Source organism: Ischnura elegans, chromosome 8 (assembly GCF_921293095.1).
Source record: "Ischnura elegans chromosome 8, ioIscEleg1.1, whole genome shotgun sequence".
NCBI classification, from domain to species: Eukaryota; Metazoa; Arthropoda; class Insecta; order Odonata; family Coenagrionidae; genus Ischnura; species Ischnura elegans.
The window spans coordinates 19,025,405-19,052,361 of NC_060253.1; the positions used below are offsets into that span (position 1 = coordinate 19,025,405).

A 26,957-nucleotide genomic window follows, 5' to 3' on the forward strand; every position below is an offset into this window, starting at 1 on the left:
TTTCACCATGTTACGCCAACCACCATCGCATTCACTGTAAGAAGATTCCTTTTCTATTTGTAAGATATAGATCAAGGTAATCATTGAGTTAAATTGCTTTTCAATAATGAATACAGTTATTGATGAATGAGCACTTGTAGTCTAAACTATTGCCTAGATACAGCACCAGATTTCGAAGGTTTTCAAGTTTAACCTGGTCATTGTTTCCAATGGCCCATGTTTCTGATCCGTACACTGCCTCTGCCCACAAGAGTGTTTTCACTCACGTACGGCGACGATCTAGAGCAAACATCTCCGAAAAATATCTTACCGAAAGGATGCTTCTTATGGATGAGTGGCTTCCTTTTTCACTCGCGGTTGTTCGCTCCGCCTTCAAATGACGGCAATCGGCAGCAACGTGGTCGTAGTTCCCCCGTAGCAAGGTCCCCCCCGCCCCCGTTCCCCGCCTAAAAAAGTGAGAGGACACATATGTGAGCATGATTTTATGATAAGCAAACAAGGTAAACCAAAAATTTCAATTTACAATTCAAATTAAGTCTTCTGACCTCAGAGCAAATATGTGAATGATTTTATTTTTGTCAATCTTAAAGCCTAGCAGAATTTCTATTCCCAGCCTCGGTGGTGGTGGGCAAGAGATAGGGCAACTGCGCATCCTCCGCACCACACCCTAAGTCATTTCTGACCGGAAGTTGTTAGTTTAAGGCTAGTGGCAATCTCATTACCTGTCAGTACGTTTACCTTTCTGTACCTTTCAGTACTGCTTCAATTGATTCTCCCGCCATGTGTGCACTGCGTAGCGACAGCCAGAAAACTCGCCGAATGCCTTCAACATTGACTTGTTGTGACCTTTATGCCGATAAAAGAGAATTTTAACGGTAATGCACCTGCCCATTTTGGAACATTACGTTCACTCCCATTCAAAATAAAAGAAGAGACATGCCGACTTCTGGAAGAGTTGTGATCTATGACGACAGCCGTTATCTCAGCGCTGATGCAGCTCAACTGCTCCTGGAGCAATTTCAATGGGACATTTTCGATCTCCCGCCGTGCAATGCCGACCTAGTGCCGTGTGACTTCCACCTTTACGCTGAAATGTATATGTGGGTAGTAGAGAAGCGTTTTCAGTCGGGCGATGAACTTCAGGACGAAGGCAAAATTCATTGGAAGTCATTGGTGGCTACATCCTAAGAAGAAAGTACAGTTAAGCTAGTAAGCAGGCACGACCAATTACTTCATCGCCGAGGCGGTTATGTCGAAAGGACTCCACAAGTGTGTTCAATATTTGACAATGAAATAATTTTAAATCAATCACTTCTTCTTCTGTTATCGGCTCATCGGAGGTTGAAAAAACAACAGCTCCCGTAGTATTCTGCGACTAGTCCCAGAAGAACGGAATTGTACCGAATTGTGAGACTTTTTCTCGATAGTGCGTTCCCACTGGCAGAAATTGAATTCTCCGATACTTATCGCCCGTTCGTATGTCCACTTGTTACCAGGAATGGCAAGTGAAACGAAACGAAAATGTGTCGCTTCGACCCGGAGGGAAACGAAAATACGAGGCCTGGGTTTAGTTTCGTTCCCGCGCGAAATTAAAATCACCAAGGAGTTTAGTTTCGATCGGGGACGAAACTTTAATCCCGGGAACGAAACTAAATTAATCAAAACTCCGCTGCTCATGATTAAAATTCTATCCCAGAAGTTGAGCGGAGGGGAAAAAGAGGGAATTGTTTCGACCCATTACGTTTGACTTATGTTTAGAGAGGTTAAAGCATTGAGCTTAAAAATCGAAAGGCCAGTTTGTGTTCACCGTTCTCCTGTTAGTGGTAAAAATATGAGTGCCCATAGCATCTAATGGCGGTGGGCCGAACCTCTACTTCATTCAACCATACTTCGTAATCGGTGTGTGGGTCGAAAGCGAAGCGTTCGAAGGCGAATCACGTGGTCTCTCCGGCGCGGAACATTATCTGCGTTTCGTTCCGTCCCAGAGTTTTAGTTTAGTTTCAACCCGAAGCAGTTTTGACTCTGATTTCGTTTCGACCCTGAGTTTAGCTCCCAGGGTTTATTTCGTTTCGTTTCTACACTTCACTCCCGGGAACGAAATTATTGAAATTTTACTGGTTTTTGACTTTCGTTTAGTTTCTATTGCCATGCCCATAGGCGGATCCAGGGGGGGGGGGGCACGGGGGCACGTGCCCCCCCAGACCCTCAAAAATATGCAAGATTTTTAATACGCTCCCATTATCATTGCATTCGTTTTGTATTACGAGGTATCCTTGTGCCCCACCCAGAACAAAATCCTGGATACGGCCTTGCTTGTGCCCCTCCCAGAAAAAAATCCTGGATCCGCCCCTGGCCATGCCTGCTTGTTGCCCGACTCTTGAGACTCAAACTTGAAACTTGACATGAGCTCCCACTCGAGACGTATCTGAAGATTAGTGTGACCAGGGTCTGTTTTTAGCGGTTAGCAGAGTAAGCGGCCGCATAGGGCGCCGAGCAAAAGGGGGTGCTTAAGCGCTCAGTCCAATGTTCAGTAATATGTGAGTAAATAAGCGGTTGAACATCTTGAAAGCTGACTTTTGTTGTATTTATTGATTTATTTACATTTTTTAATCCTGAATTGTTACGTATAAGTTATTTATTTTTAAGTTAAAAAAATATCACATACAATATGTAAGAGCAAACACGTTATAGGTTAACGCTGATATTTAATCCTCGGTCCTTATTCCTTTAGTCCTTGTATTTATTCTAAAATGCATCCAAAGATAATCCCTACTACCTCTCAGGTTATTTTTGAGGGGAGGAAGGCGGACTGTTGTTCGCTTGCGCTATAAAAACGTCTACAACCGGCCCTGGGTGTGACGAAAAACTAAACATCCACCCTACTATGTGCTAGCTTTTTCATGGTTATTTTAATATCCTAAATAACCACGTGTAGTATCTGATGAATTGTTTCCTCAGTTTTAAATGCTTATTTTCTACTGTTAGTAGATTCTTCCTTATAGAAAACCCCTCTTCGCCTGGCCTATTCTACTGATTATTTCTTTTTAGCTTCTCTCATCGCTGGTAACTCGGATTACTAGGTAACAAAACTCTTTCACCTCTTCAAGTTTCTGTTTTCCTAGTTCTATGTGTGTCCTATCCTCCTCTCTTTTACTGCGAACTCATGTCTGGTCATTATCTTTTCCTATTTGCCATAGCCCTCTTCAAATCATTCTGTCTCGGCTATGAATGCTAAGTCGTCAGCAAATTGCAGTGTACTAATTCTTTCTTCGTGAACAGTGTCACAAACGACATATGTGTATTACAGTAGTAATTTCAGTCTAAAGAAAGGAATAACTGCGGAGTTATAGTCGATCTTTTCCCTTGGAATTCCGCATTCAGACAGTAAAATCATAACGACATGTGAGTATTAAACTAGGAATTTCAGTGACGTGAAAGAAATAACTCGGGAGTTATAGACTTCTCTTTGATTCATTTATGGTTTTTCTCGAAGTTAAAATTGAAAATTACGGGGGACAATACACACCCCTGTCTCAATCATTTTCCTATTCTTTGATTTTTCACTGTTGAGTCCAGATTTTATCACAGTTAATTGGTTTTTACCTAAAATTTGCAAAATTATTATACGATCGTTGCAGAGCACTCCAATATTTTTTTCCGAATTCTAAGCATTGAATTCTGAGCGTTACGTTGTGTGGTCAAAAGACTCTCGATTACTCTCGAAGTCTTACCTCGTAAATTTCTGAAATGGATAGGCTTTAAATGCGGAGGAGTTTTTGGGAAGCGTACCAATGATCTCGATCCACTGCGTTTGCCGATGGAACTTTCTTATTTTGTACTGTGCTCTCCAACTGACCCGGTTCATTGGGGGGACATTTTTTTTGTCCTCGATGAAAATAAACCATTTCCGGCGCTACGGAGATCACTCATTTTTTTATGTCTAATTAGTCGTAATTGCTCTCGAAATCTGAATTTTATTACTCCTTCGCCCACGAGCGCCTCATAAAATAACCTCCGCCTAATTGGGCTAATGACTGCCGGGGACCCCACCCAATTCTCCTGAGTCACGCCATACTCACCCGACATGTAATTTCCCGCAAAAATTGCATGCTGGAACGCACAATTTTTTGATTGTTAAAGCATTCAAATGCGATAAAAATCAACTCATCCGTTAATTACACTCCCATATCATATGACCTTAGCGGAACATGAGAATACAAAAATGAAAAAGTCATTCCTTTCAGTTTTGGTGCAAGACTACACGAGGTACTGTATTAACTGACTTTGCGTGTTTTCCAGACGTGGCCTTTTATTTTATTCCATGACGGCATATGTGTTTCTGAACGTTTGACCTAGTCCGCGGAATAAAATTGTCTCAGTTTTATGAATGAGATGCGCGAAGGAAAAAAAACAGCTTCCCCAAGAATGTTTACAATAAAAAAATATATGTCAATTTATTGAAATTGAGTTTCCACGGAATGTAGTTCATATAGATAAAATTTAATTCCTTTAAAGACTTAAGGGAAAGAACGAGCAAATAAAATACTTACTGGTTTTAGTTGCATTCGGTGATATGTATCAGTGATGGAAAAATAAATGATGTAATTCTGCCACGTCGGAAATTGGCGATTTTCTTGATGTGTTTAGTCTTTAACGGTGACGTTGGAGGAACTGTAAATTATTTAATTCAGCATATAGAGAGATTTTCATTAGACAGAGCTCTTGCTCTTAGAAATATGTACTGCTGCAAGGTACTGAAAATATTTTTTGCAAGAAGTGGCAATATGTCTAAAGAAATGGACAGACATATTATGTATAATCGACATAGAGGCTAGTGGGTCCGTATGCCTACAGTGTGCCTCATGATTATAAAAAGATCTTTTTGGGTCATGGGACCTAAAAACTACCAAACAAAATGACAGAGGAGATATTTTGTACACAGTTTGTTAGTTTAGCTGAACAATGGTTAATTTCTTGGATGAAAATTGAAAATGTTCTTCGTTAAGATTTTTTTCTTTTTATTTTATTTGCAGAGTCAACTTGTACGTTCAAACAAGTTTGTTTGTTTATTTCTCATTGAATATTCTTACAATTAATGAAACATCCTTCCACCATTTGAGTAATGTATGTAAAAATCTGCTGTTACCCTAAAACAGGCCTTTTGCCCAGATGGGAACCTAAATTAAAAATATGTTTATTAATATAACCTGAATCCATTTGATTTTTAGTAGAATAAATCACCATTATTATTATCACTACAATGTGCATGTAACACCCTCTCTTGGCCATTGGAGGGGAAAGAGTTAAAAAATCTTGCATGCGGACTGCATCAATAACTCAAGCATCCTTCATCACCAACAGGTCCTCATCTTTGGCGTTGAGCTTCTGTTTTTCCCCCTTTCTGGCCATGCAGAGGTCACGTTTGGATTTTTTTAAATACGAGGGCAATAGGAAAATAACTTCCGAATCGATGTAAAAAAAAAGCCATAAAAGAGGAAAAAAAAGAATTATTTACATGACAAAGGCACAACTTTCCTTTAATTTTCAACGTACTCTTCCCAAGCATTCAACCACTCGTGGTACCATTTTACCAATTTATCAATTCCTTCTGCATAAAAATCGGTCACTTGAAATTTGAACCAAAGTGTCGCAGCGTTTTCAAGTTCCTCATCGACAGCGAAATGATGTTCCCCGAACCACATCTTCATTGCAGTGAAAGGATGGTAATCAGAAGCCAAGTCCCGGCTATAGGGAGGATATTGAAACACATCCCATCTGCGTTTGCGCAAAATCTCCCCTGTTCTTAAAGCAGCGTGAACCCGGACTTATCTCCTTCTGGCGGCCGATTTTTATGTAGAAGGAATTGGTAGAATGGTACCACAAGTGGTTGAATGCTGAAGAAGACAATGTTGAAAAATAGAGGAAAGTTGTGCCTTTGGTATTAAAATAGGTAATCCTTTTTTTCCTCTGAGCTGGTTCAGTTTTTACGGCAATTAAGAGGTTACTCTCCCAATTGCCCTCGTACAGAAGTGGTTCCAGCGATTTAATCAAGCGAAAACCCCCAGGATTGGCATTCAGCTGAATAAAATGAGACTATTTTTCCATATATATTTTCTTTAATTTAAATCCCATGAGACAAAATTTGGAGATGGGAATTTGTCCACATTATCAGGTCACAAGGTAAAAGTTGTAATAGTTAGTTCACACTTAACAATAGGAGGACGGGAGTTTCGCGCTACCTAGATGGACGGCTAGGGGTCATTTGACCCCTAAAATGTATTTTGGAATAAAACGCCTAATTTTCAACCAATATTCAGTTTAATCGTATTAATTGTTAAATCAGTTCATTAAAAACACTTTTTAACATTATTAAATATTATTTCCACTGTCAAAAGTTAATAACAATTATTTTAAAGAATCATGAATTAAACCGTATGTAGTAGTCGATTGCAAATCAAATAATGAAAATACATACACTCAATACAAAAGTTGGTTACATGTTTAAACAATAGGGGTACTGGGTTTACAAAATTTGCATAAAAATTTTTAAAACTTATTACTTTGTTGTAAATCTGAGACAGACAGTATTTTTTCAGCACTGTTTCCACAAAATATTTTTTTGCGCGGAATACGTTCATTGGACGATTTATTCATCTACATTTAAATCTTCACACTAACCAGCAAGCCGCTTAAAAGCGTGTGGCAGGGGGTGTTAGGACACCAGCCATTTGCACATGAAAAGGAATTTGGAAAATGGAAAGGAAATTGGTGCAATGATTCAATTTGATGGTATTTGGCACCTTTTTCTTTTTTGTGCCCGTGGAGATATGGCTGTTGGATTTGGGGACGTGTAAATCAATTGATACATGCTATCCGTCATATCTACTCCCGCTTTGTTTTTGTTATGAAATAGGATGGTCTCTGGTATTCTATTATTCGTTTCGGAAATAGTGTCGTCTGAGATCATGCTGCTGAGTGAAAGTACATTATTGTTCCAGTTTGCCTGATTCTACGTAAGAGTATGGCCTAAGGTATTTTTGAACACTCGCGTTGAAAGGATGAAATGGCTATTTTAGGAGTCATGGATATTTGTGCGTCACGCCTGTTTTTATCAGATGGTCCATGCAAGAGAAGTTTTCCATTTTTTTATGACTTCCTGCCAGCTGGATGGATGGATAATAATTGTTACAAGTTACATTTATTCCTGAATTCTTGTATGCTACGGTTACTTTAGTAACTATTTATTTCCTCAACACTTGATTTGATGGTTAGTTTACAGTGTACAAAACATGCGGCTGATGCCGAAAGGTTGATTAAAATATATAATTGATGTCCCCCGGCCTGGATTTAAAATTATTAATCGGAAGGGATATAAAATTATTTTGTTTTTGGGAGTTTGTGGGCATTTTTATTTATTATTAGAGTATTCTACCGATTAAGGTAGGTTTGCATGGAGTACTAAAGAAGTGATCTGGGAGCCTTCCTTTCCTTCCATTACCGCCTTCTTCAATTCTCTGTAAGGCCTACTCCCCTTCAATCTATCCAAAAATCCTACTCTTTTCCTTCCCCTCCCTCGTTTACCTAACATTCTACCCTCTAACACCTTTTTCAACATCCCCTCCCCGCTGAGTACTCCCTCCATCCATACCTTCTGTCGCGGACATAAATTTACTTAATCTATTGAGATGGAGGAGGAAACGAATGGATTCATTTAGGAATAATTCTAATTCTACTAATCTTGCGGATAGTTCTGTCGTTGGGAAATGTTTCATTAGCTTGTAGCAGTTTCTCACGAATCACACCATCTTCCTATGTGTTTCAAGGAAGACCATAGATTTTAACCATTTAATGTGAGTATAACGCGTTTTAACCCACTTGCGATTAACATTATTGCCCATCTATCACTGCCATAATTTATGTTTTGGATGGCCGTATTTGTATTATTTTGGAAGTTAAAATATTACGAAACTCCGTATTTTTACATAAAATTCGTCTGTTAATAGCTTCGCATGGACTAGTGGCGCCGCGGCGCGGCCGGCTCGAGCAAAGGTATCTCGGCGAGGTGCGTTGTCTGTCCAATGTGTTAGTTTCTATCACCGTGGAGTCTGCCAACTTGTAATTTTTAATTTTCATGGGCATTCCGATCCAAGTACTCAGGAACTTGCATGGCTACTCAACAGCTTGTCTGCTTATTCAAGAACCTGACTGGGTCTTGAATCCCATCTGGGTACTCGAATACCGGTATTTGAATACATTTGGTAGTCTCCTTCCATGGATTCACTCTTTCTTCGCAGGAACTCAGGTTCCTACCGCGTATATGTTGTGCAACCTGACGGGTATTAATTAGCACCTCAGTTTCATTTTTTCCGATCACCTTCCCATATAACTCGCTTGACAAATTCCATCTCCTTTAGTGCTCTGCCACTAATATTGAATACATATGTTTCCAACGATAGGTTAGAAATCATCGTGCTTAAAGAAAACGAAATAAAAAGCACCCATGTGTTCCCAGGGTGTCAACTAAATAATTACTGCTAGGTAACGGCATAGCTTAAATTCGGTGATTGGATGGGAACTGGTGTTTACAACATGGTATGGAAGTGTGGAAAGTTATCATTTTCTGGATCTAAAGTTGCTGACTAGGACGATAGCGTTTGATAAAATGCAGCTTATTCGAAAGGAAATTCTATTTTCAGTAAATTTCAATTCTCTTAAAGCAGGCGAAGAACCAGGATATTTTTAAAAATTGCTCTCATTTAAAAGTATTTATTTGCAAACCTTTTCTGATTCCCACATTGAAGTGAAGGGGTTTCGATGCTGGCCTCGATTTTGTTATCTTGCGCTCCCGCTACGAACGCCGTCGTTTACATTTGCTCATAGGGAGACACCATGGTTACTTTAGAGAGGCATGGACGATGGCAACACTATAGTGAAGTAAGAGAAGGAGGCATTCAAAATATTGTGAAACAGAGGAATGATGAAGATCAAACGGTTATGTGAAGTGAGTACTGAAAAAGTCGTCAGAAAAGTGGGAGAAATTATTAAAATCCAAAGATATTTTTCTCTCGGATGCAAAAAATGATAGGATGAGTCGATTTCATGGGTTTTCCATAAGTAGGACATGCGTCTCTGATTATTTTCCGACAACCCACGCGTATAAATGTGAGCATATAAATGAGAAAAAAAGGAGTGATGAATATTCCTCCTTTAGATATTGGTTATGGTCATCCAAGGAGACAATGTGGTTAACCTTTTCCTGCGTCAGTGTAGGTTGACGCAACCGAGAGAGTTTTGCATTCTTTTCATTCATGTCATGCCTAAAATAGATCCTGTTCATTTTCTTTAAAGCAAACTTACTAATCCAGTAGAGAAAAAAATCAGGAGGATTCGGAAAAAATTATCAGCTGCGATTAATGCGCTTCAAATACAGTATTCAAAATTGTAAAAACAAGGTATTGAAACATTATTTGCGGTAATGAGTTATTATGACATTTTTTCCTACACTGAATTCAAATATTAAAAAAAATATATTTGGTGAGACTACCTTGGCTCCATTGTTGGTTTCAAAATTTTTCAGACTAGTGTTTGGAAACTTATATCCGAGTAAAAAAATAATTTCCCGAAAATAACGTATGCATCTTACATTTAGTTAGATAAGGTATTGCACCATTGCCAATGAATTTATTTTTGTATGGCGTGTTCCGTTGTTACAATAACATACCAGCGAAACACGTAGTGCGAAAATAAATTCAGTACAAATATTGCAATGTGTTAAGTTAAATAATATAATAAATTCTACCACGTCGATCCTCACATCATACAATATATGCATCATAGAAAAGGCTGTTGTTCTTAACGTCACCACCTGGGCAACCTCCTTATGTACGCCCCAGAGTTTATTTCCAATGGTTTATTAGCAAATTTATCGTAACAATAGCTACGTTTGCAAAGATAAAATATGACGGCGATTGGCAATGAAAAAATAATTTTATTTAATCGAAGATATTTGTACGTGAATTGCAGTAATATTTCAAGGCTTCTCTTTAGTCTTCTAACAGAGTCGCGTCATCATCCATTCATCGTATTTTTCCACTTTTAATGGTGCATAATATCGGGTAAAACTTATCTCGAAGGATTTTGTGCTGCCATTATCGGCCTTCATGAAAAATTTCTTTCCTTCCTGTTGGCGTGTAACTCTTACGGAAAAATTCTGATGCGGGAAGTTCGAACTTATGTCATCGACCTCTATTACACCGAAATGGAGACTTGGGTGCACGCAGATTGCCTGCCCCGTGAGTAATTTGCGCTGTTTCCTGCATCATACAATGTGTTTGAAGAGTTGGACCCACTGTGGTAGCCAGGGACTCGGTTCGGGGTCGGTTAGGGTTCAAAAGCAGGGGAAGGGCAAATTTAAAAAAAACAGGATACTAAGTAGATGGTTTTAAACTAATTTTGCTTCTCTTCATGATCAGAAACTTCAATTTTCAAATAAATCTTTTGTAAATTCATGATTTGTAGATATTTTTTCTTTTATAATGCAAAGTAATTGTGTTTTTTATACTTCGGGGGGAGGGGTAAGAGGGGGGGGGCCCGAACCCCACGGAACTCTACTCTATGCCACTGATTGGACCTTATCCAGGTGCAAGACGTAAATCCTGAATCGCACGATCATTTTTTCCGCTCCTCAGAGTGACAGCTCTAAGGACAGGTTTTTTGGGATCAATATAGTGATCGCTCGACCAATAATTTTCTGAATCACAAATTCATCTCCACTGTCCCTCATTAAGTCTCTTTTCGTACTTTTAACTTTCGTTCAAATCAAAGCCAAGCGTTACAATCGCTCGTGGCTGCCGTCTGTCTTGATTGGCTGATAGATGGTACCAGCGATAATTTCACCGACGGAAAAAGGGTCGTGTCGAGTGATGCAAAAAGGATTTCCATCCCTGGAGACATCGCGGAAAATTATTGCGTGAAACGGTAATTTTTCCGCCATCATCTACATCTACATAATACCCTGCGAGCCACCTCTAGGGTTTTTGCTAGGGGGTGACCAATCACCAACATGCAGCATACAAGAGGACCGCCACATGCACACCGCACGGTCATAGAAATATTATGCATGCTAGCAAAATATACATGCAGTAGTGCAGCATAGTCATAAAAAAACTTTCCAATGGTTAGTAATTCCTAAAGCAAATAAATGCAAGGTTAGAACTATGGAAAAAACATGCAATGAGTCATCCTATTAATTGAGATAACGTTGCTATCCTTAATAGTACGAGGGAAGAATGACATTTTAAATCTATCCGTTTTGCAGTATATTTCTTTTGTTTTCTTCTCATGACCACGTCCACCATAGTACGACGGTAAAAGAAGGATAGGATTCACGTCGTCTGAGAAAATATCTTCTTCGAATTTACGAAGTAAATTAAGCCTATACTTCGATCTAAGCTCCTTCATTGGAGCGATCGCTAGAACTATCGCTTGTAAGGGACGGTGAAAATGATCAAGTGATTCAAGGTTAAGGTGCTAGGCATAGGGTTTATGCATACAATATTTCTATTGCTAGGCATTAAGAAAAACTGACGGAGGGAGAGGAAAAATGAAGGTTATTTTCGGCACGAGAGTTTTTCATATAAGAATAGAATTTTTTCATTTTCATGGAATATTTCAAAGGCATTTAATAAGGATTAACCAAATTCGCCACCGTTAAGGCGTTCTGCACGAATTTCATTCGGGGATAGCAAGCTGCGCGTAATCCGTCTCTGACATTTCACGGTGAACAGAGGATGTTGATATTTGTGTTTGTATTTCCCTCGTCAGATTTGGACTCAGAATAGCACGCCGTCAGAAAGGCAAAACGGAATTACTCCTCGCGAACCGACAGGGGCGGCACAAACTCTGCTGGGTTACATCTACATAATTCCTTGCGAGCCATCTCAAGGGTGTTTGGCAAAAGGTGAGTATACTTTCATTACGCAACTTCTACGCAGTCATCAGAAAAATTGCCATAGCACATGCTGGCACGCAGTGTGAGCTCTCACCGATCATGTATTGCACCATGCAAGTTGACGCCAACCATGAAAAAAATACAAAATGATTAAAGGGGAAAATATTGATCCAGCTACATAAAACTAGTTACAGGCCGAAAAGGAAAACAATAACCTACAAATCCCAGCCAGCAAAGGGAAAAAAATTAAAAAAAATATATATCTATTTGGTGGACCTAGTAAGTGCAGAGGTTAATTACGCTGACGGCACATCTGTTAATACCCCTGATGGTCTCATGGAAGGACGAAATCTTAAATTTATCTGCTCTGCAATCTATTTTTTATACTAGAATACTGCAAGATACTTTATTTTAACTTAATTCTATTGTACTCAGCGTTTTCAGCATAAAAGAAAATAATATCGCAGTAGTTGTGCCGATATTGCATGGAGCCGAGTAGGAACTGAAAATCCATTAGGTATTGAATAACGAAACTAAAAACCCGCCTGTCGGTCTCACAGGTAGTCGGGCCCTTGCAATAATGCTGTAAAAAGAATTTGTTGAGTTGCCAAAAGAATTTTCGGTAAATGCCACAGAAAGGTGACAAAGACAAGAAATGTGTCTCTGGTAAGGCCTCATCATGAATCTTCTTATCCCATTGCGCAATCTTTTTCCACTGGTACATATACAATGCATCTCCTTTTGCATTCCTCATCTTCCTCGTGGCCCCACCACCGTCGCTTCCCTGGAGCCTTTTCCTTCTTCCCGGACAAATCCGATTTCCTTTTGGACCGCGGCCATTATTTCGCGTATTCCGTCGTTTTACGGCCAGCCATAGAGTCACAAACGAAAGCAGGGAGGAATGAGTGATGACCGTACCTTCCAGGATTCCCCGTCATCCCCATACTCTGCGTGAGGGGGATCCATAATTATGATCCATGACGTCGTTGCTCGGCTGGCGACCTCAACGCCTGCCTGGACGAGTGGCTGTGTAGCCATTCGGAAATTCCCAACAAATAAACAAGCGTATTTCGTTTGACAAATGACGAGCATGTGAATAAAAGATGGATGTTACTCGGTTGATGAATAGTGTAAGAGCCACTATCGCAGTGGCGGATACAGAAAAAATTCGATGGGGGGCGTAAAAGATATTTTTAGCTACCAATACTTTTATAAAATCGTAATTAAACATAATCAAGTTACAAGCGAAGTTTAAGAAAGTTTTGTTTAAACTGATAATACGCATACATGTACAAGACAATGCCAACCTAAGATACAAAAAGGTACAATTGTGGTTGTGCAATACTGGGTACTGAAGGCGGCCCCGCAAGAGGGGGGGGGGGGGTGCGCGCTCCCTGCACACCGCCCATTTCTATCCGCCACTGCACTGTCAACGGGGGTGTGGCGAAGCTGGGGGCAACGTGACCTCTCGTAACATACGAGAAGTATGCGGGAAAGCCAAGCGTAAACTGGGATATGGAAAATTAATAGGGTAGTTTCATCAAAGAAAACGAAAGGCAGCTGCAACACCCGCGAAACTGTCGTCATGAAGATGAAACGACGCGGAGGTCAACCCGAAAACCTTGCTACGCATGCTGCACCACCCCGCGAAAGGCTCCATCAACATCAGATAATTAGTACTTACAGATATAAATATCGCGTCTACTTGATCTTGCCTTTCTCAAGAAGATAGAGAAGCGAGAGTACATCTACATCTACATATTACCCCGCAAGCCACCTAAAAGGCGTGTGGCAGGGGGTGTTAGGACACCATCGTTTACAGCTAAAAAAAATGAAGTGCTCTAACGAAGTTGGGACTAGCGTTTATTAAAGTCCTTTATGGTTCGGGGGAAAAACGAATTCCCATATCTATCCGTTCGGCAAAACATCTCTCTTAATTTATCGCTTCTATCGGACCTGGAAATATAGTGTGGCTCTAATATTATGTTCTCTGTGTCGCTCTTAAAGATATCCATTCTCAATTGTTGAAGCAATCTAAGCCTAGCGCGCAGCCTCCGAGTCTCCAGCGGCTGCCAGCCTAATTCGCTTAACATCTGGGTAACACTGTCTGTACGCGCGTAGCGGTTTTTGACGAACCGCACAGGAGGGTGGATCGGAAAAATCGATTTTTTTCAAATCCATCTGGCCCAATGAAAAAAAGTTGTGGGACCGATCAAAAATAAGGCCTGAAAATTTTGAGACCTCTAGGTCGGCGTGAGCGAGGGTCAGGGGTTCACGTAGAGGTCTCAAATTTTTCAGGCCTTATTTTTGATCGGTCCCACAACTTTTTTTCATTGGGCCAGATGGATTTGAAAAAAATCGATTTTTCCGATCCGCCCTACCGCAAAGCCTTCCTTTGTATTTTGTTCAGTTCGCGGACTAAGTCTTTCTGGACCGGATCCCGCACGCTCGCTGCATATTCAAGGTGCGGTCGGACGAGTGTGAAATAGCACCTTTCTTTTACTTTCTCATCCGAAAATCTTCCCACAATAGTAGTAGTAAAGTCATGTAGAAAGAGGGCTGTATAGCTTAGTCTCGCTCGACATACGTCTTCGGAAGCTATGCTGATTCTGACTTAACAAGTTTCCGCTATGTAAATACCTCATTACTGAGCTATCGACTATGTGTTCTAGTATATTGCATGAGATAGACGTGAGAAAAATAGGTCTGTAGTTACTAGGATCTTCTATATCACCACCCTTAAAGATTACGCACACTATTTGCCAATCATGAGGGACACGATTCGCCGCGAGTGTTTTAGGCTCACATCCAAGAGAACGGTTCATTTCCATCGTGTCATCCATAATGCCTGAGCAACCAATTAATGGCTCACTGAACGATTCGTTTTAAGATCCAAAATCTATCCGAACGTGATCGTTTCTTTTCGGATGTACAGAATAACCCCCTGATTGTCGCGGTGAGATTCAAGTGGAGAGGGAACAGCGAGTGAGGAATCCATTTGAGTCTTCGGAGACCGACCTCAAAGCGAAGACTAGGAAACTTCAGAGGATGACCGATGACGCGAGTTGCCCAACTGGTTTTTTCATCGGCGTCTCCGAGGGTTTTGTCCCGAGAGCTAAGACCGACGGGAACCGGAAAGAACTGGAAGCACCGCGGAAGATATTACACAGGCGGACGTGGAAGTGATGGCTCAAATGATGGGAAGGAAGGTCTTTTCGTAACTGCCGCAAAGGAACATTCTTGTCCATCATAGGCGGATTTGGGGGGGGGGGGGGAGCACGAGAGCACGTGCCCCTCCCCCCAGATTCTTGAAAAATAGACAAGATTTGAGATACTGTCATCATTACGTTCGTTTTGCTTTATGTATTACGGAGCCTCAATCATTTAATATCATATTAATAACTTTCACATTAAAATAAAGAAAATATTTCGTACAGCATTGTTGTATGTTGTTTATAATCTCGATTAGATATCGAAAATTGGCTTAGTCCTCAAAATTCGAACCCGGATACCCCGATTTCCGGCTCGGTAGGTATACTGGCTAAAGAATTCGACCGGAAATCGGGGGAGCCGGGTTCGAATCCAGGTCAAAGCGAATGATTTTTTCTATCTGGATTTTTTGCACAATCTGTGCATTGCGGGTAGGTAACTCCCGTAAAAGTTATCACCGTGGCATTCCCAGTGTACTTAAACCTGCCCTGAATTGCGTTTTCGAATTAATTTCAGAGTTCCCCTTACGTAAACCCTTCCACATTCCTCGCTCCATATTCCTATCCCTATACTATCCCTTGCAAAGCGCTCATTTGAATGCCCTTTTGAGCAAAAATTACTGTAACTGTGCCGGTGAGATAAAATGGAAGGACGTCCTAAGTTAACGAAAAACCAATGACCTTTTTCCACAAGTTTATTGTCTACCTTTCAAAGCGTTTCGACCGTTAGGTCATTCTCAAGTACGACAATGCACGTGTACTTCATAATGACCTAAATGTCGATACGTGTTGTACGGTACGCAATAAATATGTGGAAAATTTTCACTTCTTTTTCGTTGGCTTAGCCCTTTCATAACTCCTTGCCCAACCCTATTGATCAATGTCTTCTCTTCTCTGACTCATCTTCTTCAAACATGCAGAATCTAACTTCTTACAGAACAACTGAACTAATACAGAATAGGTTTCATTTCATCAGTTTTTCCTTGGCGTTCCCAAGAAAAACTGAGGATATAGAAAAATTTACATGCAGACCCGAAACTAGGACGGGGCGGGAGGGGCACTTTCCCCGGGAGGCAAAATTTGAAAAGATTATAAAAAAAGATTGCCTATTTAATCTTTACAATGAAATAATTTAACAATATTTATTAATTTGTAAATTATTAAAGAATAATATTAATAAAACTTTCACATTCGGTGTGTTATTTCAACTCGCATCACAAATTAATAGCTAACGATTTATAATATTTTAGGCGGTGGAGGGGAGAGAAAGGGAGCTAGGGGGATGAGGGGAAGGGGGTAAATCATCCCCCCCAAAAAAACTCCTAGTTCCGGCATTGTGTCCACATTGCACTTGTGTATTTTTATGCTCTTACAGTGTATTCTTGTTGTGCTTGCGATTTTCTTGATTTGTTTTTTATTACCAATTTCTTCTACCGCTGTACAAAGCCAGAATTGCTGTATGTGAGCATATTATAAATAAATGCATAAATTAATTTTCGTTGTGGAATGTGACAAGTGAATTTAGTTTTCTTGCTTCGTTTTTTCCACATTGCAAAGCCACGAACGTAGAAGAGTGTTGAGCTACAATCGTGATATTTCCTTAGTGTATAGAGTGAAAACCATTTCCATCATTTTTCCGTATCGAAAAATTGGAAAATTCTCCTAAGCATTCTCTCATAAGTACAATTTTTTATATTTACTTCAGTTAAATGTAAAAAAAGTCAAGTATTAATTACCTGAATATTTCTGGGATGCAGCTTAGGTTTCAAACAAATAAAACGTCACCAAAAAAAGAGAAAATGCGACAGGACTAGGGAACAGGATGCGTCCACTTTATTGAGAATGGTGCATAACGAGAATGAAATTATTTGAATTTGAAAACTGTTCTTCCAACCAGGCCCGGAATTATGGCGGGGCAGAGGGGGCACGCGCCCCGGGCGGCAGATTTCAGGGGGCGGCAAAATCTGAAAAGTTTATTTAAAAAAAGTAATTTAATTTTTCTCATTAATTTATTTAACAAAAATTATTAAAGAGTGGTATTAATAAAACTTCTAAATAAAAAACGTGCAGTATGCAACTCCAAATAACGCATCTCAAAAAAAATAGTCTTCAAATATATTATATTTCAGTGATGAGAGAAGGGGGAGAGGGAGCGAGTGGGTATCAGGGGAGGGGCAGCGGAAAATTGATTTTCGCCCCCATCGCATAACTTCTAGTTCCGGCCCTACTTCCAACTGCCATTTCACGTCTACTTGCGCTACTAAAACATGAACTAGTGCATTTTAAATTTTATATCCAAGGGAAAACTGCTATTTTTATACAAAGATACATAGCAAAAATTCATGGCTCGAAAATTACATCGCTCTCCTGTTTATGAGCGGGAGAAATACCCATTCCTTGAGTCTCCCTTCTGCATAAAAAAGTCAAATATTGTATCATAGGTAGAGATACGTGAAAATCGCACTTTCATTTTTATTTTATCGCACTTTCAATAACAGTTTACCGCATTTTCTAGTAGATGACGATAAAATGTAGTGAAACAAAGTTATATGACAAAATACAGAATATTTTAAATAATAATTATATTTTAAAGAACAATAATAAATTAAGGAATAAAACATATAGTGGCGGAGGTGTAGCTTGACCGCGCCCACTTGTAGTTCGCGGCCACGTAGAGTCCCAGCCAACTAGCAGCTAGCAAGTCGCTCACATGCTTTAAGGGGTGAGTGTCGGCGGAGCATTTAAACTGCGCTCGGCACAAAATGTACGAATTTTGCCGTCGAAAAGGCAAATTTGCGTAAAAATATCATAAAACTCCAGTCATCGCATTTATTTGCGCCCATCGCATCTATATCGCATTTATCACATTTGCGATTTTCACGCATCTCTAATCATAGGGTATAATGGCTGAAGAGAGCATAAATCTTAAAGTAGGACCTCTATATTCATTGGGGGTGACATTTTATTGTTTAATTTAATCTATTTTCATGTCTCCTGGAGAAACGATCACAGTGTCTCGCAAATAAATGCTTGGACTTCGTCAAAACTTTGACAGGGTGATGGCCGTTATAATACCCTCCTTTGAACCCAACAGGGTAGTTTCCTTAATCAAAGAAAACGAAATGCATCGATTGCGATTCGTTACTCACCATTAGTGTATTCATAATATACAAACTATTTGGTTTTAAAAATGCAGTTTAGACGAATGGCAATTGTCAATTTTAAACCTCATTTGAAAAAGGCCAGATAGGCGTCCATGCGATTCCACTCTACATGACGTCACAGGGACCTAGTTTCTATACGAGTAGATAGGAGTTATGCATCGTCTGAGATTACCAATGCATGTATGAGGCACAGAGCTCATGGAAACATGCCTTAATAATCACCTATTAAAACTGGCTAAGGTCGGAAAGTTTTCTTCGTTTGATAAGGTATTAATAATCCTTATTTAAGCCAAGCGCTACCAGCTAGCAGGGTACTCAGCTACCTGCTAGCAGCCTGCGTCGTATCAGCGCTCAAGCCTCGCCCCAAGGTCACCTCGCACGCCGACAGCTGGAACCAGAAATACGTCACACGGACTTTTCCCAGCATTCCTACTTAGCGGTCGCGTTTTCGCGCGCTTGAAAATTTTCATTTTTCGTTTAATCGCTAAAAATAGATAACGTAATTTGAAAATCCACGAGCGTGAAATGCATATTTCAGGAGTAATAATCTTTCGATTTAGCAATAAAAAAATAATAGAAAACCACCCTATTTCACAGAGTATGTTTCATTGTATTCGCTGTCATAAGCAATTATAATACTGCTCATATTAACACATTAAATAAACATATTAACTGATTCATTAAAATACAAACTAAACTATTAACTACAATATTTACTACTGATTCATTGAAAATATTAACCAAACGGAACCCACAATTTTGTCCGATCTGTCCGATTTTTTTTCTGGAAGGTCATCGTCCTTATACGCTAAAAGCTTTGCATGGCCTTCGAGATTGTGACCTCTGTCGACTGCGAAGGTGACAACGCGGGATATGATGGAAGTTCGGCAAAAAAGCGACAACTTCCGCCTTCGAGCAATGGGTTGGTTTTTCAGTTGTCTCTTTCTTCTTTTTCGTAAATTCGCTTGCTAGTCTCATGGAAAATTCTTTTTTTTTTTTGCTTCTTCAATCCTGTTTCAACGAGGAAGCGAATATCCGAAAATGTTTTAGGAGCGTTCATCTATAATTGGCTGTGAATGGTAAAAAGTTATCGAGTAGCTGTCGGATTTTAGGCGGTCCGATGAAATTCTCGTATCGAGGATTGTAAATGATTTTCGGTCGGTAGACACCACGCTGTAAGAACAATTGAAGATCAATCAGAAGGCAATTCGAGAAGAAGGCGGATGATAATAGTAGACTGCATTAGAAATGGCCGAGGTTACAGGCGAATGGAATAAGGACCACTTGCAATCTAGGGAATCAGTTTATTACCAGACGAACCAGAAGACACATTCCTCCATGAAAGAGAAGACCTGAAAAGTTCCGAACACGCCAGTATAAGAAAGCAAACAATTTTTTGCTGCGACTCCGAAATTCCGCGGAAAAAAATAACTCGTTTCCTCGGTTTCCTCATAGGATGACGCCACCGTGCAAGATGGCGTTCATGGGTTTGTGTAAGTTGTTGATACGGCGCTATCAAGACTTTCTCTCTCTCTTTTAAAAGGTAAATACCTCCATAATAATACCAAATGACGGATTTCATAAGATGAGCTGAGAAAATTCAGAAATAAGTTTTCCGATTGGCGATATCTCATTATGAGATTTAAGTTACCAAGCAGTTTTTCAGAGTTGTTAGCACTTTTTTCCCCTTCTTGCTACGCTTCTTTCGCTCGTCCTTTGTTTGTACATTAATTTGATGGCCTAAAGTAGCGTACGTGAAATTCTAGCTTGGAATAGCGGAATTCCGTGTGGGGTCAAAATGACCTCTTACGCCGCAAAGGATGTACAGCGTAACCTGGATTATCCGAACTTCTTAAATTCGAAATATTCTTTAATTCGAATATTTCTCTTGGTCCCTAGCATTTTGCATTCAAACAATGCTAAAAAATCGTGGATAATTCGAATTTTTGGTGTGTCAAATTAAGGTATAAATTATAACCTGCGACTCAAAATAATTGTGAATCCATTGAAAAATAATTTTTACTAGCGCTATTGTCAAAAGGTTTGTGTTAGGCAAAATGGGTGCCAGCGTATAGTCTGACGACTCACCCTTCCCCTCCCGCCCGCCGCGCCGACCGTTGCAAACCAACTTCTTAGTTTGTTGAAGTAAATATTCCTGTTTTAAGGTTACTTTAATCTTGTAAATAATCATTTATATTTCAAGAGTGTCAATTTAATAAAGAGTTTTGATTGGAAATCAGAATTTTATTGTTTTGGACCTATTTATTAAGGAATAATATTTTAATTCGTATTTTGGGATAATTCGAAGTTTTTAACTGATCCCATAATGTTCGAATTATCCAAGTTCCACTATTGAACATCAATTTTCCCACGCGTAACCATCCGTGATGGACCGTGAGGGCATAACAGCTAGTACCAGTGGCGGGTACATTGGGAGGCAATGAAGGCGGCCCAACAAGCCGGGCTGCCTTCATTGCCGAACATTGCAGAACCTCAATTGTAACGTTTTTATGCCATAAGATGGCATTGTCTTTTATATGCGTATTTTCAGTTTAAAATGGATTAAGGGCTCAAGGGGAGCCATTCGAGGGTACAACACACCGGGGCCGGGAACCAAGTCAGAGACTTATACGCCCGATCACCCGGGGAGTAGCTGGAGAGGAAGGAGAAAGGAAAGAGGCGCTGCCGCGATCCATTTTTTTTTTAGATTACGTCAGTTTAAATAAAACTTTCTGACGTTTTGCCTGTACCTTGATTATTTTTCATCACGATAAAAGTATAGGTAGCTCAACATATCTTTTGCGCCCCCCAATTGAGTGTTTTCTGAATCCGCTACTTGCTAGTACGATGTGCCTCGGTACAATTGCCATGGGACTTAATGAACCTGGATAGCTTAGTGGCCTGCGCAGTGTCCCGGAAAATCAAAGGTCCGTGGTTCAATACCCGGACCAGGGGAATTTTTTCTCATGACAATAAATGTATATTTCACTAAATGAAATTTTGAAATAAACGCATCACACGTACATACATGCCGACTTCGGTGGCGGTGGGGTGAAGTCTTCGCTTGGCAAACCGAAGGTCGTGGGCTAGGGGACTCCAATAAAGGGACTGATGTAATTTTCGTAGTCATGGGTTTGAGTCCCGCCTAGGCAGGTTACCCCAATCCAGGGCATGGTTGTTTGTGATCGTAAAAAATTGTCATTCATTTGATTCCCCTGTTGTAAAGGCCTGTTTTTGGGGCAGTGAAAATAAATATAAAACAGATTCAGAAGCTAAACGAGGATAAAACTTTGTACGAGTTGACACAATCACCTGTCATGAAATAAAAAAAAACTCTAATCCGCAAATATGACAAAAAAGAATTTAAAAAAATAACGTGAAAATGCAAAGGAACCCAATTTTGACTGGAACGCAGCCGTATGCGAAGATCAGGATGGAATAATAGCAGGAAAATATATGGATCAGGAATCAAAATGACAGAGGAGAAAGGCTCCTGGAATAATTCAGCAAATAAGTGGTGTCCAAATCGCTATTTAAGAATCAAATGCGAAAAAGATATACAAGGAAATGCTGGGAAACATACGAAGATTTCAACCAGACTATTTTCAGTTAAGCAGAGTTTTAGAAACTAGATAAATGACAGCAAAACATACCTGGAGCAAATATCGACACTGATCACGATATAGTGATAATGAATTGCGATCTTAAATTCAAGAATTAAATAAATCAGTGAAAAACTCATGGCAAGTGGAAAAATTAAAGGAGCCATAACGTTTCGCGCCTTACAAGAAGTAGTGGAGAGCAAAAAAGGATTAGATCTGACTGAAAATCAGCTGGAAAAAATATTAAAAGTGAAATTAAGGCGGACGCAAGTCAAGTTGTAGGGAGAAAAAAAGTTGTGAAAAAAGCCATGGAAAACAGATGAAATCATAGACCTCATTGAACAAAGGAGAAAGTATATGAGCGCGAAAACTGAGGAAGGACTGGTTAGCTACAAAAGAATAAGTAATGATACGATATTTGTAGCAAAGCGGGGAAAGCAAGAAGCGTAGATGATGGACCTATGCGAAGATGTGCAAAAAAAACCTTGTACATGGGCAAGTGGAAGCGGCTTATAGAATAGTGTGGAACCATTTCAAGGAACCTAGTACAAGATGTGATATCATAAGGATAAAGTATTGAAATATTTTAATTGGTAACGATGACAATGTAAAGAGATGGAAAGAATATCTGTCTATATAAATATAAGTATTAGCGACAATAGTTTCACGAGCACTGCTAATCACGTCTTCAGGTCAAAGATAAAGATGCCGGTTCACTACTTTCCTCATTACACAGGCCGTCCTTCTACGAGATGCTTTCTCATTGGTTAGAATTTACTCCGAAACGAAATCGCAATTTATTTCATTAATTCGGCATATTGTAAGTTTGATATAAGGGACGAGGAAAAAATCTTCCTCTTCTATAAACTTTCTCATGATTTTAAAATGAGAAAAAAATGCCAAAGTTGCCGCCCACTTTTCATGAGTTGGTGACGTCATTGGAGTTTTGGCTCAACCACTCGTTCAGAAGACCCGAATCTTGAAGAAAATAATCGCTCACTAAAGATTTCATGAAAACGAACCTCTTGAAACGGATGCGCAACGCCGAGGTGTATCGCAGAAGCAGTGAGCTGCGCTGGAGCAGAGTCCTCTGGATTGTTGATAATACACTTCAAAGTTGACCCTATGAGGGAGTAGTGTAGAGAACTGCCATCCAGAGGACTCTGCGCTGGAGTAGTCAGTGACGCCATCTACTTATCTGCGAAAGGCCGTCGATTTTTCGCCGCCAATATCATGAGGAGTGGGCGACTGATCGTGAAGCGGGAAAAAAGATCGTCATATTTATCATACTTTACCGAAACAGACATTAATAAAACATTCTGAATGAGCCCTTTCTCCCCACTAATATTCCACGTGACACCCTTCGTCTAAGATGAAACTGTCGTTTTGATGCTATCTCAATGATAATTTCTGACAAAAATTTTGCATACAATTTGTGCACAGGAATTCTTGTGTACATTTGTGTACAAAAAAGTTTTGGAATGTAATTTTTTTCAGAAATTTGGCTTTACCATAATTTGTGTAAAATGCATACCTACCTACATTTTTCGCAACTGTAAACAGTGATTTCAGCAAATATTATGGATTATAGCGTCCATGCCACAATATATAGAAGATTACGCTCATAATGAAGAATATGGTTTCTTTAAAGATATCAATAACTGATTTGAAAATTGGAAACATTGACGAAAAGAAAGAATCCAACTGTGTAAAATGGATATAAAATTTATACAGTTTATAAAGCTTTAAATACTTGTTTACAAATGTATATCAATGTACACATCCTATACGTAAATTGCATACACAATTTCCATTGGGGTATGCTAATAACGTGGTGGAAAACCTGGAGGAATTCAGCGTGCCGTGAAAGCATTCTCTCATCCACTGTTTCCTTTTCATCCGCAGATGCTCCCCGCTGACGCCAAAATGCCGCATCGGCTTCTTCTGGCGTCTATTGCCGTGCTGCTGCATTGCTCTATTGGGGGCGAGTGCGCGGAGGGCGGCCCCGGGAGGAGGGGCGGGGGACGGCCCTGCCCCGAGGCCCTGCAGGAGTTCATGCCGGGGTCGGTGGTGAGGGAAGACGGAAGCGCTTGGGACCCGGAGACTTCAACGCTCTACCCCAACGGAACCTTCTGGATCGTGCACGACGTCGAGACCAACGAAACCAACGTGTTTGGCTGCCCGTGCAACCTCGGAAGACCGTGCCTAAGGAAGTGCTGCCAGATGGGCATGGCGTTGGACTCGAACGTAAGTCGATGCTACATTCATCATCATTAGTCAGCGTACGATTAGGGACCAGGATAGCTTGACTCGGACTTGGTAAAAGAGGCTCTGCGTATGTAGATCAGTGGCGCAGCAAGAGGGGGTTTTGGGGGATAAACCTCCCCCAGAGCTCAGAGAAACTTTTAAGTTTAATCCATTTTACTTAATTGGATTGATATTACTAATAGAATAGTGCAAGAATCCCTCAGAAAGCCGTAAAACTCACCATTTTGAACCATTAATCTTAAAATTCTGCAGTTTTCAATCTCACACCTACCACTTATCCTGGTGGGTATTCCATACTCCCACACACACCAGTATTAGTTGCACCTTAACTCCCCCCCAGCCTTAATTTCTAGCTGCGCCCCTGATGTAGATAATAACTTATTATATCAGTAAGTACTCGTTATCTGCATGCATTTAGACACATAATAATTAATGCGTGAATCATATTCTATGCAAGCCTTTCCTTTTTCTATTACAAACTGGTATTTTTATTTGCATGACAGGAAGTTCATGTCCTTAGCTTTCTCCTAGTTTCTGGTCTGACCTAGTGTCCTGAGTGCCTGGCCTGTGTCTGGTGCACGAGAACATTTCTAATCAAGGCAAGGATTTCTGCATGCCTGATGTGGAATTACCCCATGTCACACACCCTGGTGGTGACTTGCACGGTGCCTTGTGGATGCAGTCAGCAATGCAATGAGCGTTCCACATTTAGTTGACAGTACGGGCCTTATGGATAACAGTGTTGCCAAGCTTCCGCTCCGCCGGCAGGCATCCTAACAGCGTATGCAACCACACATAATTTGGCGCCAAAACGGTTTAGTTCAAAAAGGAGTTAGGGATCGCACGAAAGACTGCGTAAATTAAGGAATTTTGTAGCATATATTACAATACCTTTGCTGCAGTATAAAAGGAAAAGTCTTTTGTTATTTCATGTACGTACTTATTCAATGCACAAACTGAATAATGAATAATCTGTAATGTAAAAAATAACAATAAATTGAAGGATAATAAAAATTATAGCCGCTCCTGAATGAGACAAAATTTTTATTCCTTCCATATTATGCAATATTTTTTGGCTCTAGCTAGTATTACATGAAAGGCGATGTTGTAAAAGACATCATCAATCTTTAATTTTTCAAAATTTTCCCGTACTTGGTTTATTGTAAATTAAAGATCTCTTTTCAAGCTGACATCTTCAAAGCTAATTTCCTTAATGTTCTCTTTCCTTCACCTTGTAGTAGGCAAGGATTCCAATTTCCTTGAGTAATAAGAGGCATTATCTACCACTATAATTGATCCTTCGGGTAAGTTTGCAAGAAGTGAGTGCTCAAACCATCTCTCGTAACACTCGCCACCCACTTCTTCATGCTCATCCATTGAGTTCTTTTTGTACAGAAACACATGTGATGCTCCTTTTATGAACCCATTTTCCGTTCCTGCGTGTATAATTGCAAATCGTCCTCCTCGGGAAGTGGGGGCCAAGCCCAGTATTTAGTCCAGCAAGGAAAGCTTGACGCGGATTTTCTAATTGTTTGTTTCGCAAACTAATGTTCACTATTTGTCCAACATTAATCCAACTTTCGCCTGTAAATACACTCGTCCTGTGTTCGCGACGATATTTTTTTAGCTACCTTAGATATTTAATTGTGCCACCAACTAATAATATCATCCCTTTCGATAAGGATGATTTTTTCCCCCCTCCGTTCGTACACGAAGCCTATGTCCAAAAGAAGACGATATAGTGTTGTCCTTTTGTAATCTGGGAGAATACTATCCATATTCACCGGGTTTCAGATGGATTTTAAAGTCGGAGGAATATTTTTCACGAAGGATTCATGTACCTTCCTTCTAATTCCCGATCTCACCAAACCGTCGAAAATCACTGCTCTCGAATTTTTGTAAGGCTGTCTAATTTCTTTAGTTTTTGAAGGAGTTACCAATGGACCATGGGAGCTTTCCTTTCTCACTCTGTAAATAGTGAACTCCTAGCACCCAGTAGCCTTCGAAGCGTCTCGGCAGGCCTCACTAATGCTGAGAGATTTCCTTATGTACGAGAAGACTTTGAGCACCAATCGTCTTTCGCGGCTTATGAGCTTCTCACCTTTTCTCCTCTTCTTTGTATCGGACATATTGATTGGGCGTGTTACAGCAAAGATAAGTGTAAAACACACTTCACAATTCTCATGTTCAATGCACCACACAACACTTGTTCACTCCAAAAAAATGCAATGACAAACTGAACGCCTTCGTAAATTCTTCCCTCGGCCCCTTCGGCCTGGGTCGCTTTTGGGGCAGGTTTTATGGTACCCTATGAAAGGAACTCAGAAAAAACCCAATCCCCCTTTTGTAAATGCGTGCACTGGATGGGGTAGTGTTTGGTACAGATTATGAGATATTCTTTTTCTTGGTTTCCCCGATGGGACCTAAACAACCAAGGCGAAAGAGTCTTACTTCCAAGCCGCTTGCTTACTTTCGTGTATCAATGTATTCAGATAAAAACACTGCTGTTACGACGTATGAGTAGGTATTCTCTGTTTAGGATATCAAACGAATACATAAATACATTTCATAGTATGCATTGACAAAAAACTCCTTTTCCGCCTGAGAATTTTCCCTCTGCGCGCAAGAAAAAGCAAGAAGCCCGCCCAGCGGCACCGTAATATTTTTTCTTAAGATAAAAACCTTGTAATTCGCTTCAGAATTGTTGTAAGTTAATGATTTTTTCACCAAAAATAACCTTGTAGTTTTCTTCACATTTGGTATG

The 26,957-nt window shown here is 40.1% G+C and overlaps 1 protein-coding gene across 1 annotated transcript in view; it reads left to right on the forward strand.

The window, feature by feature from the left end:
* LOC124163855 (G-protein coupled receptor Mth2-like) overlaps positions 1-26,957 on the forward strand; it is a 69,007-nt gene that overhangs the window by 23,883 nt on the left and 18,167 nt on the right. Inside the window, exon 2 of the mRNA XM_046540959.1 lies at positions 23,831-24,172. Within this exon, the coding sequence (XP_046396915.1) occupies positions 23,831-24,172 (342 nt within the window). The remainder of the gene's footprint in view (positions 1-23,830; positions 24,173-26,957) is intronic.